The following is a 16,197-nucleotide window of genomic DNA, read 5'->3' on the forward strand; positions in this document are numbered from 1 at the left end:
ACAGTGCCTCAGCAGAATCCTGTGAAGATAATCTCATAATGTGGCAGAATGTAAGAATTTCTGAGGTGAGCAGACCTTCAGATGTGACCTGAGTCCTGTTGAGGACAGAATGACACATGGGTAGCGCTGCTTTTGTACCATCAAAGTGTTTTGTGCTAACAGGTGACTTGTGCCAGTTTCTGCTGGGCTGTCTGGGTGTGGAAAGGTTGTAAGAGGCACGTGGGAACCCAGCCTGGGTTTCCTCATCTTGAAAATGCCAAGACAGAATGCTCAGAGCTTTTGCTGTGGGAATTGTCAGCTGAGCTGCTCTCTCAGAGGACACAGTAATTCAGTGCCCAAGTGCTCCCAGATTCCCAGCTCTGACTTAGATGGAGTATAAAGTGAGAGAAGGGGGGTTTTGCTACTACCTTTTAAATTCCATCACCTTTTCTGGATTTGTGCTGTCTGTAAGAGTCCTGAAGGCAGGAGGAGGAGAGCATTGAGTTAATATGAGAGTCACAGCTCCTGGGAACATTGTGAACAGAGAGTTTCAGATTACCAGAATCATAGAAAAGGCTGCAGATTTGCAGGAGTTATTTAATTTCAAGGTCATAATGGGAAGGAGTTGTAAATCTATTGTTTAGTAGTGCAGCCTGTCTCCCAGAAAAGCATATAAATTATGTATGATAGTTTTTTAGGGGGGGTGGGGCTGAGAACAGGAGAGCTTGGCTCAGAACTTACCGCTGAAGTGCAAGTATCATTTTAGGATGAGAACTGCCTGAAGGATTTTCCAGTGACTTTAAGAAACACTGAAAAAAATATTCAAAATGAGCTCTAGGCAGAAGGGTTGTAGACTACCCTTCCCTGGAAGTGTTCAAGGCCAGGCTGGATGGAGCTCTATGAATCCTGTTCCAGTGGAAGGTGTCCCTGCCCAGGGCAGGGGATTGGAACTGGATGAGATTTATTATAGAATCAGAAATGGTTTGGGTTGGAAGGGACCTTAGTGTAGTTCTACCTCGTGGTCTTGGGATTTATTATTTGGATTGTCCATGTATTCCCCAGGAGAGGGCAGCCAGGGACTGGCAGGGCAGTTACTGGTATAGAGACATTACACCAAGGTATTATTTTTCCTTTCATACAGGTCATGTTTGATTCAAACTTTATCTCTAGAAATGTATTGAACTTGACAATTAGAATCAATCTTTAAGCGCAGTCTTACACTGTGGATGTGATGCTGCTTCCTGAACAGAACCAGGTAGAGTCAGCTCCCAGCTGGGTAACAGAGCTGTTGGGAGCACACACACCCTTAACAGGAGGTTTTTCTGTACAGAGCTGTGCAAACACCTTTCAGAGCAGATCCTGGATGGGCCATGCGTGATCTCTCTCTGAGGATATTGTAACATTATTCTAAATGTCTTTTTCAGGGGACTCTGAGTGCTTATTTAGATATTGTAGCTTAGAAATGTAACTTTGAGCCAACGGTTGAAATTGTGCTACAGCAGAAGCAATGCCAGTTAGTGTTTGCTTAAGGAAAAAGCCAAGAAGGATTGTGTGGGCAGTGCTCAGGAAATGGAACACTAACACAGTCTAATCAATGCAATGAGTAACCTGTAGCTGCTTTCTTTAAGACCCTGTTCTCCTATAACTGCTTGGAGGTGAAAACACTTGCCCAGTTTTGGGGGGAGGATGGAGAATGCATGTCCATGAGTCTACCAATGTATGGGTGTTGTGATTTCTGCTCAGCATTGCAGAGATCCATTTTCCTGCAGCATTTCTGATGTACAGCTCAGAGAAGTTCAAGTGTGGCTGCGCAGCCTCTGCACAGAGCCTAGAGCAGTACAGCAGGAGGTTCAGTAGATTGCCAGACCTGCTGTGAAAGTTTAAGAGGGAAAATTAAATCATCACTGCCTGGATTTGATGTTACAATCTACCAGTAGGTGTTCAACTTAAAGATAATAAATACATCCATTCACCCATTCAAGTTCAGCCAGAATTAGTTCAGCATCCATATTGCTGTTAAAAATGAGATTTGCATGTTTATCTCTAGGATGGTTATTTCCTTATCGTGATCTTGGGGTTTTACAGTCATTTCTAGTACAGGTTTATTCTGAAAGGAAAGTTCCCATGGATCAAGTCGGCCTCAGCTGGGGCAGGGCTTGGCCAGCTTTCTGTGGCCTCTGTTGAGCAGAGGTTTGAGTACCCGGGTGGGAGGAGGTCCCGTGGCTCCGAGGGCTCCTCCGGGCTCAGCTCCCATCAGCCCTGGCTGCTGTGGCATTGGCAGAAGCAGGGCTCAGTGGAGATGGGCTTTGCCTAATCCTCACTAATGCTTGAGCTGCTGGGAGCCTCTGTGGATTTAATGTCTGCCAGACCTGTGTCCTCAGGCTCAACTGTTAATTTTAGGGAGCAGCTCAGGCCTGGAAGCTCATTCTGATGTGTCTGGCCATACAAACCACCCTGCTGCTGTAACATCCGAGGTGACCTCCTTCACTTCCTCCTCCCTTTGTTTTACCCTTCTCCTGATGCTGCACAGATAATCCTTCTTGTGTCTGCAGAAGAGCTGCTGCTGCTGGGTTTAGAGAGTGAGAGAAAGGTCACATCCAGCTCCTGCTTACCTGGAAACAGATTTTTGGGACAGCAGCAGGCTGAGTGGCTGTTTGGTGTTGGTTCTGAATCCAGCCACCCTCAGGTGCTTCTCCCATTCTTTTTAGGTTTTATTTTGAAACTAAAATTCCATTCGCTTTTCTCACACTGCACCCACAAACAGCAGGAGTACTTTCTGTATTCTGGGCTGCAGCTGTGCAGGAGTATCCGAGTTGGAAAGAGAAAAGAAATTTGATGAGGAGGTCCAACTCTTCACCTCATTTAGCATTTGAATGATCAGGTTTCAGGTTTGGAGAACACAACATTCTCCTGCTCAAGGTTTAACTACTTGGTTTTCCAAACCCCTTCCCAGAGCCAGTTAACGTAACACACAGAGGCCAGACACAGATTGAAGTTAAGTTTAAGTTATTTATTATGGTGACATTTGAAATCTAGCATGAGTTTTGGCATTCCCTGCTCCTAGATTTCTAAAAGGTTTTTATGGTACAGAGTCACTTAAATGAATTAGTACCCTCTCATGGCCATTTTTTGAGAAAGGTAAAGAACTAGAAATAGTCCTAAACAAAGAACATGAATAAAAGACCAGCCGTGTGTCTTCAGGCATTGGGCTCCAAAATCAAACAAACCTCAGAATAGTTTAAATTATATTTATTTTTAGTGTTTGGCTGTTTGCCCTTGTAACAGTCAGCTGGGGGAAAAAAATAGAAAATTTATTTTAGCAAGATGGGAAATAAAACTGGCTCACAATTAACAGACCCTTTAGCAGACTAGAATTTACTGTCAATTCTACTGCCTGTAGTTAGAGCTTAATACATTCTTTAATGCAACAGGTACTCTGACAATCCTGTTCAGAACTACTGTACTTGCAGTATTTCAGACTAACAACAGATCAAGGACAGATTGTTTTGTCAGGGTGGACTCATCTGAAGCCCTCATGTGCTGTGACTTTGGCTGAAGCTGAGCTGTCACAGGCAAACCTGTGACCCTGAGTCCCCCCCTGCATCAGTACCAGATTTCAGTCAGCTGTCACTGACCTGCACAGGGCAGGGCAAAGGAAATCAGGCAATGTTGTGCTAAATAAGTGTATTCAGTTTACAGCCTAAACACACACCAGCCTTGTACCCCATTCACTTAATTTACAAAGGGTTTTCACTGCAGTAGCTGCATTATTGCCTATCAGCTTTGAAATTCCATGATAAATCATTGCCCTGAGGATTATAAAACCATCCATGTCTTCCATTGTTTATGTCATATTTGCTGTTACATTCAGAAGTGATTTTGGAAACAAATGCAAACAAAAAAAACTACACAATCCAACTGCTGGTGCTGCACAACAGCCCCGTGTCTTAAACTTACAACAATTTGTATAAAAATAGCAGTGAGTGAATAGAAAAGCACAAGCAAAGGAAATCTATTTCTCACTCACTACAGAAACCAAGACATTCAATCTTCACCAAAAAGCTTCATCAGCTCTACTTTAAAATCATCTTCAATTTGTTTCAAGTAACCACCATCATTCTGTCCCCCCTCATTGTTTATTTAACTGCAAGGCCACCACCTGGTCCACTCAAGAGCAGAAGTGAATGACAGGACCCTGCACCATGGCTTTGTCCCATTTGGGCTTGCAATTTCAAACCCCACTGTTTCTTTCCTGCCCAAGTAGGTATAAAGAAGGTACATGAATAACTGTTGCAGAGAAGGGAATTAAACCAAGAAAATTAACAGTCTACTAGGAATACTAGGGTAATAAGTAAAAATATCTTCGTGTAAGAAATGCCTTGCAAGTCACAAGAGCAGTCTAACCAGGTTGTACCATTAGAAAAGCTTTCTAACAAATCATAACTATAAATATTTTTTTTTAATGCCATCAAACATACCGATAAAAATCATCACTAAGTGTCACTGTTCAGGCACAGTGCCTTTGTAAATACATTCAGGAGCACTTGGAGGCAAATGTGAATTCCAGAACTTGATGTTCTGCCAGTGTCCAACTTGTTTCTGCATCAATTTCTCTATTGATTTGGGTGATTTTGGACAGCATTTAAATTCTGAACATAGATTAATCCATTAAACAGTGATTGGAAAAGACAACAGGAGATATGTACTTCATGTGATTTCTTTTCTAGTATTGTCTACACTAATAAAATAGAGTAACTGTAATTCTCTCAAGATCAGAAAAATCTTCCAAGCTGTAGCACTGCAGCATTTAGCAGTCTGTGAACAGCAGCAGGGTCCATTTCACTCAGGACCTTGTGCAGCTGCTTCTCCTTTCTGCTCACTTGCTACTTCATGCTCTGGTGTCTCTGGAGCAGTGGTTAGTGAGCTCTCAGTGCTGTTCACAAGCAGCTTGGATTCCTGCTTATCAGCATCAGTTCCTAGTGTTGGTTGAGAAGAAATGTCATGAGGAAGATCAAGAGAAGGTAAAGATGGAATTGAAGGCAGGAGGTCATCCAGTGTGGGCTGCTTGCCTGATCCTTCAGGATACGGGGTTAAACCATCAGGGTCCAAAGTGGAGGCATTTTCTGGGAAATGGAGATAGTTTGTAAAAAAACAAAACATATCAGGCTAACAGACAGTGCCTCAGCATTTTCATTTAAAGAAAGAGACCCACATTCTATAAACTTAAGGAAAAGCACATTAGATTTTTCCATTTCTAAACCTCATTTCTGCTTCTGTTTTCAATCCCCTTTTTGCCATTCTTGCCGATTTTTATGAAAATTTGCCTATTTCCAAAAACTGTGATGATGTTAAGCAAACATGAGTTGGTGCCATTCCAGAAATAAGATCTAAAGGAAATCTTGAGTGCACTTACCAAAATAAGCAGAGACTTCACTATCTGCCATTAATGTCTCAGGGCCTGCAGAAGCTCCTGCTGCTGGCATGGTGTAGGAGGCAGATGGGGACAGGCTGGACCCTCCTTCTGTTAAGCTTGTGAACTCAGAAACTGAAATTCCAGACATATCTAGAAATCCTGAAGGAGAAAGCAAGTATTAGATGCAACACAAAATCCTAGATTCAAAAGGACATGTTCTATCCAGACTGAAGTCAGTGATATACAAATAAATGTAACTGATGTGGTACCCAAATTCTACAGCTCTGAAATCAAGGGAAGTCAAAACCCCCAAGGAAAACCACCACCAATTCTCACAGTTCTGAACTGAAATCTCTAGTTTAAGACCATATTAGTTTACTTAGATGTACTCTAAAGAATTGGTGAAAAAAAGCACCCAAGAAAACATACCTGGATCCATAACTCTCTGGAGAGGGGGAGGAGGAGAAAGGGAACTTTGTGGTGTGTAACCACTCATTTCTGTGGAATGATCCAAGTTCATAACGGTTTCAGAGCTGTCATTCTGAGAGGTAGGTGCCAACAATGGAGTCTGGAATAAGACAGCAAGAAGTAGGAACACTGTTTTACATCAGAAGCTTCACCTGTAGCCAGCCCTCCATGTCCTCCATCCTGCCTGTCCTCCACATGCACCAGTTCAGAGAGACAGAGAAGCTGTGATGCTGAAAGTCAAACACCACTTAAGACATGTTTCAGCTCAGCCTTTTAAAGGCAGTCTGTTCTCAGAACTTGGTTCCAGGAGGAATATCTTTCTCCTAGTCAAATGCTCTAATATGATCCTCATTGACTGGCACAGCTGAAGGATGTAAGACTTGAAAATAGGGAGAAAATATCTGGCAAGAATTTCTATCAGCTGACACTGGTGACCTGGTACCTGCTCAGCAGCATCAGCTCTCCCTTTCCCTTCACCCAACTCCATTTCATTCAAAATTGAATACTGTACTCAAATATTCTGCATTACCCTGTCCCAAACAGCAGAAGATTTTGGAACTCCAGAGAACATGGCAGAGATTGGAATCTATTTCTTTCCTACCTCTGTGTAACCATTAGTGGATGGCACAGGAGTTCCAGCTTCTGGTGAGGGTGAAGCTGATTTGCTTTCTGGCTTTTTCTTTGATGTCAGGGACTGTGTTGGAATTCTGTGCAAATAGCCATATCCAATACCACATCCTAAACTGTACAACAGAAAAAAAAGACACAAAAAAAGTGCTTTTAACAAGGCTAATAATTTAAATTTTGACTCTTTTAAACAAGAAGAGTTTGTGTCTTTTATCTCTAGCAGGAAATACCTACCTGCAAGAATCTCCATGTAAGAGTACTCAAGGAATACTCTGCAATCAACTTTGAGACATGCACAGCTTAGCTTTCAGTGCATTATTTTATATCTTAACAAAATATTTAATCTGACCTGATGTGGGTTTTGCTCCTGCTTTAGCTGCCTGTTTTGACTGTGAGAATGCAGATAACGAATCTGCTAATGGGGAACTCAAAACAGGAGTTTTGCCATTAGATTCAACTGGAACAAGATTAGATTCTGAATGTACCCGATTCCTAGTTCTAAGCTGATTTTTTTAATGTAGAGCTTAACAGTTTTGGGTGACAAGTGTGAGGAAACAAGGCTTAACTTGGAAACACAAATAACTGATAGTAATACTCCTAACAGGAGCTCATTTGCAGCAAGGTAAAACCTGTCATCAAGAGAGATCAGTACCTTCCTTCTCCACCCCAAGCTCCATTGGGAGTCACAACTACCTCTCGGATGGAATCTGCTTCAGTGTTATAAACCATCAGCTTCAGAGGCTTCCCCTCATGGGATTCAATCAGAGAAAAGAAATCCTCTGACTATGGGGAAAAAAAAAAAAAAAAAAAAAAGTAGTACTTAATAAACCCAAATGTGCAAATCAACATTTTACATCGTTATTTACCCAATGTGAGATATTAAACACCCAGAGACAGAAAAATCATCAGTGTTGTTTGATCTTAAGTGGCAACTTCTTTTTATTGTCAGACTAAAAAGAAAGATAACGTTTACCTTAACAGTAAAGCTTCTGACATAAACATCAACCTTCCAAAATCCCCCAACACCACCCCCCTATGTTTGATTAGATTTATACAAATCCCAAATCCTAGAACAAACACTTGGCAGGCACAAAGACAATCACTCTCTGCTGGAAGGAACATGCACCCTACCTCCTGGAGAATCTGATCAGATCCAACAACGTAGTCAGTGTACGGCTGGAGACCAGCCAGAGCCGCAGGAGATGAAGGCTCAACGTCCTGTGAAAGAATGATACGAATCATCTGCACCCACAGCAGGAAAAACTACCAAGATCAAAAACAAGAGCTAACTGCCAGAGCAAGGAAGGAAAGAACATTTTGTTAATGGGATAAAAAAGCTCTTGAATAGTCTACATCTATGTGTGACAGCCTGTAAAACATGCTGAGTAAGAAAGATGGAAAACATGACGAGGGAGAGAATTTTACCAATTTAAAATTACATCCTCTGAAGATGTAAGGAAATTGCATTTCCTTAAACAATCAGAAACATAAACATCCTTTCCTATTTCCAGTTCTACTCTTTCAGCTCTTCCTCTTAATTTTAAAATAAATTTGTGGTGCTTTTTGTATCATTAATATTACTTTAATGAAGTTTGATCAATACAGAGACACCAATCAGGCCAGAATCTTTTTTTGCTCTTGCCATTGATTCCTCAAGATAAAATGAAAAAACCCTTCCCAGCTATACTGTTTGGTCCAGTTGGGATGGAGTTATTTTTATCACTGTCACTGGGAACCCTGACAGCCACCCACTCCTTGTCCTTACTCAAACAGCTCAGACAAACCCTCAAGACTGTGTTCCCTTCCTCTGTGTGACTGCATCTCTGTACTTTACCTTACTGCTGAACACACTGAGGTTTACAAGGTTACACAGCCAAGAATTCCTCCTCACCAGAACATGCCAGACGTGTTCATTGGCTCCCTGGAAGCTGCAGAACCTCACGCTGGCTCCAAGGAGGCCTTGTCCTCCCCACATGTTACTGGGGATCACCTCCACCTCTCGGATTTTCATTGTTTTGATGTTATACACCTCCAGCTTCACTGCCTTCTCAGCATTTGCCTTCAGCAGGTCTTTCAACATATTGTTTTCCTTGTTCTGTAGAGCAGAGATACAGGATTGGCATTATTTCCAGGTGCATCTGTAGCATCTGTGGCAGAATTTGAATACAAAGAACCAAAACTATCAAAGTTCAGGCTCTGTGGCTCACAAACAATCCCAGCAATTTCAATTCAGTTTTCTTTTACTAGAAAGCAGTCAGTACTGTCAACACACATCCCTTTACATAAATACTTCCTGTTATTCCATTTCATCACGGGCATTCCTGTCCTTTACAACTGCTATTAAATAATACCAGCAGTATCAGATGCCAACTGTGTAGTCTCATAATGAGCAGTAACATTTCACTTCATGTCTCTGAACAGGAGAGACATCCCTCTTGCAAACTGATTGTGAAAGAATGTCTTAATTTCTTTCATGTTAGAAGATTAAATGATCTTCCCCCAGAATCTGCCCCTGTAACGATCACTTCCAAAAAAATGCATCTCCTCTCATAAAACCAAGACAAAATTAATGAATTCAGCTTGCATGTGGTTAGGGTGGAACATACAAGGCAGAGCTCTGAGCCTTTTAAATAAACTAACAAAAACCCATCAACCCAAAACTCGACTCTTCTCTCATAACACACAGGAACTGTGTTCTTGGTCTCAAAAGTGTAAGTAGAAAGGCTATGATCCTTTTTCATGTTTTATCAAATTTTGAAACAAGCTAAGCACATGCTGAGCTCTTGACTATTGACTCACCAGTTCAGTATTCACGTTGTGGTAGAAACTATGTACGAATGAGCAATAACATAAACATTGTGTTAACTTGTTAACAAGGTGAGTAAAGGCATAAACAAACTTTCCTTCAAACTTGGATCTAGCCAAAGAGACTTTAAACACTTGCAGGTTTTACTTTACTGTTAATGTCCAATGTGAAAAGTTTCTCTGCTTGTGACAGTTATGGTTTTTACCTTCCATCATCACTACAGCACCCACAGTTCATGTAGGGTGGGAAAAAACAACACTGAAATTGCTTGTGACTTACAAGCCTCGTGTGTCCTATGGCAATGATGAAATCAAAGAAAGGTTCCAGTCCTCCTTGTTGGGCTGGGGAGTTCTCTTGAACCTGCAGAATGTAACATTTTATTGTTATTCTATACTGATCTCCAGTTATGTAAGTGCAAGCGTTAATCTGTACACTTGATTCAATATTTACTTTTGAGCTGAGCCAGAGATAAGGCACCAAATGACGGCCCTCAAGAAGCAGTCCATAATCAGGATCTTAACTTTTATAAAATTATGAACAGATATCCAAATCAAGCTGTAAAAAGCAGGTTTTGAAGCCCATATAAGACACAAATGTTGTGATTCAAAGTTCACAGCCTGGAATTATTAAATACTGAATACTTTGGAGAAGAGCTTGGTTTTCAACATGCTGCTGCAGGATTTTCCTCCATGGTTCTAACAAGCTGAGCACAGTGAGAGTCCCCACTTGCATCAAAGCCATTTTTTCCATGAACACAAGTGACAGCTGGGATCTCACATTTCCAGCATAGGAACAGGAATATTTACACAAGTACACAACAAGCACACACCTGCCCACAAGCTCTGGTCAAGGAAACTGCCACCACCTACAAAAGATTCCTAAGAGCTGGGACATCTCAATTTCATTGGAACCAAAGTTGTCATAGAAGAGATGCCAGCAATAAGAGAGAATACTCATAAAACACCTTCATACCAGGAAAAACCCCACCAAAAGTTCACAGATTATATTAAAGTCCACCCACTTCCAGGTACACTGACAAGGCAAGATGCTGTTAAGGAATCACTGCAAACCTACTGACAGTTTGCTCTTCACTTTTTGTTAACTCAGGAGCCCTTAACCTAAGATATATTTGACTCCTGAGGGCCACCTCACAATTTAAGGACAAAATTACAACCCAGGCATCATCTAAACTGGGAAGTTCATTGCTAGGAAAGTTAAAACTCTTACATCTTATATTTGCTCTGGTGTTACCGAAATGCTAGATATTTACTTTTACTTTCTTTAAATTGATAAAGTAGTAGCTTTTGCTGGCAGAACTGTCTATAAAAGTTATAAAATATATTCAATGGCATAGTTACTTCAGCAAAAGCTTCTAAAGCAAAAATAAGAATAAAAAACATGCTTTATTTTTAAACAGTCAATACTAAGCACTGTAACCACAGCAAGTATTAACTTTCATCGCAACCCTGAACTATATCCAAAGCAAATAGGCAGCTTTATACCGATGCCGAGAAACACAGAATGCAGATGAAGTGGAAATAGCACGTGGCAGCAACGCTCCCATTCTTATTCCAGGGAGGGGAAATACCCACTAAACCAAAAGGTATCTCATGCAAACAGCTGTTATCTGCCCATCCTTAAACTTCCAGACACGCATTTACACCACCAAACGTGCAGAGAATCTGCTGAAGAGAGGAGTTACAACAAACTTCCTCTACACCTGGGAGCGGCAGCCGCGGAGGAAAGCACGGCTAGATCGGGAATTAACCCCCTAACACCACACAGTGAATATCCACAGAGAAGGGAGCGAAAAAAAGAAGGGGAATAGGGAGAGAGAAGAACGGGAGAGAAGGGCAGAGAGAGAACATTAAGAGATGGAGGGGAGCAGAAAGAGAAGGGAACGGGGATGGGAGCAGGGAGAAAAGGAGGGGAACCGGGACGGAAGAAGCGCTGTTCTACTCCTTAAACTACTCCAAGTTCCCCGAGAGCAGCCCCACGGGCTCCCCCAGACTGTTCGGCACCCAAGTCCCGCCAGGTCGCGGCCGCCCCGCCCCTGCCGGCGTGGCAGCTCCGGGAAGGAGCCAACAGGTGGGAGCCGGGGCGACCCAGCCACCACGGGCGGGATGCGGCAGCGGGACCCCGCCCGACCCGACCCGCCCCGGCGCCCGCCGCCCCTCGCGGCCCTCCCAACCTCCCTCCCTCCCTCCTTCCCTCTCCCCGCACGGCGGCGGCCGCCTCACCCCATGCACGTGGAAGCCCTCGGCGCCGCCGCCGGGGCCCTCGGAGCTGGAACCCAGCCCCATGGCGGCAGCGCCGGCACCGCTCCGCCGGGACGCGAGCGGACCCGGCCCTCAGGCGGCCGCGGCCCCGAGCATCGCCCTCGCGCTGCCGCAGGCCCGAGCAGCCGAGCGCCGAGCGCAGCGCCGGGACACGGCGGAGCGATGTGGGAGCGCGGCTCGGCTCCGCGCCCTGGCGCGTGACCGGCGGGGAACGCCCCCTAGCGACGGGGGCGGGGCGGGGAAGCCAGGCGTTGCTGTGGGGGGCGGGAAAGAGGCGTGGCTACCGCTGAAGGGGGCGTGGCCTGCTCTGAGGGGCGGGGCCAGGGCGGCATACCCAGAATCACAGAGTCGCTGAATCACGGAATTTTTTACCTTGGGAAAAATCTCTGCGATCACTGAATCCAATCTATCAACGGACGCCACCGTGGCGGCAGACCATGGCACTGAGTGCCACGTCCGGTCTTCCCTCAGGCATCTCCAGGGACGGTGGCTCCGCCACCTCCCTGGGCGGCCCATTCCAATTGTCTAGTTCTGCGAAGAAATTCCTTCCTGATGTCCAACCTAAACCTTCCCTGACACAGTTTAAAACTATGGAAAAAAAACCCCAAACTCATCCACTAGCCTTCTCATTCTAACAGCCTTTGAAAATCACCTCCCCGTTAGTATAATCCAGAGAGAGATTATTGTTATTTTTTTAACCAATATTGTCTTTCTGTTCCACTCCATAAGCAGAGAATTGTGCTCGAGAACAGCATTTCTACCAGCCGAGACAACTTTTAGCATCAATAGCTGAAGAGGTAAATCAACCCTCCAGTGTTCCTGTTTTGTAAGTGGTAGGTGATCACTAAGAGGTTGTGGTATTTGCACCCTCCTGAAATTTCATATCTGCCCCACTGTGTTCTACTTAGGATGGATCCTTCTGCCTTTAACTCCTGAATGGAAAAGTTCTGAAAATTTTCAAAGTAGCAGGATTAATTTGAAGTGTTATTATATTAATATCATTAAAAGGCCAGTTGTATTTCCTGCATGAACATTTTCGTTTCTGTATAAAAGTACTGATTTCGTTAAAACTCCTTGATAGTACTGCTCTCACCTCCAGGTTCTCATTTTTCAAAGGAGCCATCCACATAATCTCTGATAAAAATCTGTGATAAAAACAGAAAAACAGGAAAAAAAGCCCAAAACCCTGTTTTTTCCATCCTCTGCCTTCGACTCCAAGTGAAATTCTTACATTCCCTGTCACTTCAGGAGCTATTTATGCTTGAAAATCCACAGTTTGGTTCATATTTATCCAAAGAAAGCACAGGATCTTCTCAGGAGCCTTTTTAAGTAACTTTTCCCTGGAGTTGTCTCTAAGCTGTGAGATCTGTGCATCACATTCATTGAGCAGATGGGAAGTAAAAGTATTCAGAAATAATAAAAAAAAAATCCAAACGTTTATCTGTGGGGGGTTTTGCTGTGTATATTTGGGGACCTTATCTCATAGCTGCATTTTGTATTAAACTGGGGTTTTTTCAGAGCATTTTTTGCCCCAGGTGTGCCATTGAGGAGCTGCAGTGTTGGCCATGTAATTGTATTTTTACAAACAGCAGAAATGAGAAACATTTCTTCAGACGTACCAAATTAGTACTTAGGAAATACAAGACCATAAAAAAAAGAGGAGGAAAATCTAAAGAAATTCTTTGCATTTGTGTTTATCACAGAAGGCAGTGAAGAGGTTCCCATCCCCAAACCTTTCTTTGCCTTGTCTTGTGTTAAGGGTGGAGGTGAAAGAGCACATGAGCACAGAAAATAAGCAGTAAATTTGCAGGAATAGGTGGTACTTATCCCAACTTTCTGGAGGAACAGGGGAATGCGCTGGCACAACCCAAGCAGATGTTTTGTTCTGCTTGCTTCGAGCACTTTGCCTGCAGGGGACTGGAAAGTATTAAACATCCAACTCCTTAACACGGAATTCTAGCAGAGATCTGAAGGGGAGCTCTGCAAGGCTTAATAAAGTAAGAGAAACGAAAAGAAATAGTATTTTTAATCGGTACCTGAGTATTATATTCTTGGGAGGAGCCAACATGATAAAGGAATCTCCTGTCTCAAACATCTGGAAATACACAGAAAGGAGCGATCTGCTTGCTTGGATTTCAAAAACTCATCAAAGCTTTATCTAGGCTTTTTTTAAGGGAACTAAGCATTGAGACTATGCTTTGAATTATATCAATGAGTGGCTAAATGATAAAATTATTATAAGAGTGAATTATCACTGAAAGACCACTCAAAGAGTTATTGAAAAACCTGTAAATACTGGTTCTTCTCATGATCTAAAAATCTGGAAAGAGAGAGAGCACTGACACGACAAAAAGTGTAAAAATATGGATAAGGTGGTCTCTTTTTTTAACTTATGCTTTTACATTTTGCTTGTCACAAGTTCCAACAGTCTGAAACTTGATGATCCATTAGCCCAATGTTTCATCAACCTCTGCAGCTTAAATGAGTTGTAGAACAAAAGAAAAGAATTGGGGTGATCTGGTAAATGTAAGCGTGCTTTAAGTAGTGTTTTATCTCATTTACTTAAGAAATTAGCACCAAAAATAGCACTGCTGTCAATAATTACTGAAAAAAAAAAATCTAATCTGCTCCGGGCCACTCTTTTGCAGCAGTTTTGTTTATTTAGAAAAATACTTTAGCTCATGTTTATTCAACACTTGAGCAGTGCTTCCATATTAAATTTGTCAGCTTACCCGGAGCCCAGAGATTCCAATAAATTATTAAAGAGCAGCATCGCATAGCAGGATTTGTAGTGTCACACTGTGTCTTCTCATGGAGAGAAATCAAGCTTTATTTTTATGGGGCTCGCTTGAGGAGGATTCTGTGCTGCACTAAAGGTTTATTTTAAATGGTTGCATGGGTGTTAGTGGAACATCAGCACAGGAGTGTTTCAGACACTAGAGAAGAAAGTAATTTATTCTTTTAGAGGTAATCAATTTTAGGAAAACAAAGATCTGTCAGTGGAGAAATATATATATAATATATATGAATCTATGATGTTGTATATTCAGTGTGACTTTTTTGCAAAAATTTTTTTTTTTTTTTTTTAATATGCTTTTTAAAGGAGAAAACTTACTGCTTTACTTTCCAATCTGGCAAATGATGAGCAATTTTGCTTTCAGCACCACAACCTGAGAAGCCCTGCACATGTCTTTCAAGCATTAAGAGGGTTTATAGGTGTTTTGTTGTTGTTGTGGGTTGGGGTTTTTTTTGTTGTTTTTGTTTTTGTTTGTTTGTTTGGGTTTTGTGTCGTTGCTGTTATATAACTTTCCAAAACTTTACACATTTAGCACATTTTTGGTTAAGTCTTTAGAATTTGAATATATTTTGGTTTTAGGTTTTGAGGGTGGTTTAGAGCTGGAAAATCAAAGAAACAGGAAGAATGCAAGGACTAATTAATTGTATTATGCAAGAATGCTTTTATAGCTAATGGATAAAAATTATGAAGGACATGACAGAAGGCTGAAAATATCTTCTGGATCTTGAGAGTGTATCAATGGTATTTCATACACAGCAAGGCAGAAGGCCTCACTATTTAAAAAGTAAAATGAGATCATTAGACTTTTAGCCAAATATGAATAAGTATAAATATGCAAAAAATAATGTATACTGTACCTTAGTTTATAATTATCTAGATTACATTTCTTGTTTGCTATAAAATCTGGCATAATTCACTGATTTTTTTTTTTCTTTAGTGAATATTTCTATATTATTCCAAAACTTTTTTAGACAGGGAAGTAAGTTTATTTGCTTCTTCAGAGGGAAAATAAAATAATGGTTGGGGGTAACATTATTTCATTGTGTCTACTTACATTTGGTTGTAACTTTGGAATTACTTTGATGTAATTAGATGCCAGAGGCAAGGAAGTTGGAATTAAAGAGTATTTTGAACAGGTCTTACTGACTGTTCCACTAAGAGGCAAATCCTGACCTCTCATGTCACAAATCCTGTGACAAAAAGCTACAAGGACTTTAAGATTTTTCAGCCTCTTCTCCCAGTGGTTTTTTGTTGATGTTTTTTGTTTGTTGTTGTTGTTGTTTTTAATTTTTTTCTGTAATTATTCTTTCCTCAGTGGTTGTGTTGTACAGGAAAGAGTCTGTGTTTAAAAGTTCAAGTTTTTGCATTTAAAAGAGGTTCTGAAAACAGGCAAGGGAGACTTTTTTTTGGTCCTATGTGACACTGAACAAAGGTAGCATATTCATGTCATAAAAACTGGTAAATTCCTAGCTGGTGTGTGAAAATTGTTGTCAAATTTCTTAACAAACACTTTTTGAAATTTTTAAAAATTTTATTCTGATAATTGTGTACTAGACAGTAAAAATAGGACTGTATTATTGGTAATAAATAGCTAAGATCAATATTTTAGGCATTCTCCAAAACAGTTTATCCACAGAAGATTTTCCTTTTATGATAAAATCAGTCCATGATTAAAACAAGATTATTAATAATGCAAGGTTATAACTGTAACAACTGCCAGGAAATCAGAAATATACTGTGGTTGTTACAGGGCTTTAAGCTACTACAAATACTGCGGTGTTATGGCATTTCCACACAATGATATCTGCACCAGGTCTTTGCTTTGGCA

The 16,197-nt window shown here is 41.6% G+C and overlaps 1 protein-coding gene across 1 annotated transcript; it reads right to left on the minus strand.

The window, feature by feature from the left end:
- Positions 1 to 2,974: 2,974 nt before the first annotated feature.
- Positions 2,975 to 11,675, minus strand: GORASP1 (golgi reassembly stacking protein 1). The gene is made up of 9 exons (XM_040082714.1): positions 11,534 to 11,675; positions 9,573 to 9,653; positions 8,379 to 8,582; positions 7,619 to 7,705; positions 7,140 to 7,270; positions 6,462 to 6,603; positions 5,822 to 5,960; positions 5,393 to 5,551; positions 2,975 to 5,102 (listed from the first exon to the last, which is right to left on the minus strand). Exons 1-9 carry the CDS (start codon positions 11,594 to 11,596, stop codon positions 4,819 to 4,821), a joined length of 1,290 nt encoding a protein of 429 aa, XP_039938648.1. The 5' UTR covers positions 11,597 to 11,675; the 3' UTR covers positions 2,975 to 4,818.
- Positions 11,676 to 16,197: the final 4,522 nt, after the last annotated feature.

The sequence above is a fragment of the Hirundo rustica genome, chromosome 1 (assembly GCF_015227805.2).
Source record: "Hirundo rustica isolate bHirRus1 chromosome 1, bHirRus1.pri.v3, whole genome shotgun sequence".
Lineage (NCBI taxonomy): Eukaryota > Metazoa > Chordata > Aves > Passeriformes > Hirundinidae > Hirundo > Hirundo rustica.

Excerpts from the sequence above, each read along its gene's own strand:
- GORASP1 (XM_040082714.1), bottom strand. The coding sequence starts at position 11,596 with ATGGGGCTGGGTTCCAGCTCCGAGGGCCCCGGCGGCGGCGCCGAGGGC. Across the intron at positions 6,604-7,139 it reads GCTTGGGGTGGAGAAGGAAG|TTTAGGATGTGGTATTGGAT; the intron begins GTACTGATCTCT and ends TCTGTTGTACAG. Across the intron at positions 5,552-5,821 it reads CCAGAGAGTTATGGATCCAG|GATTTCTAGATATGTCTGGA; the intron begins GTATGTTTTCTT and ends TTTCTCCTTCAG.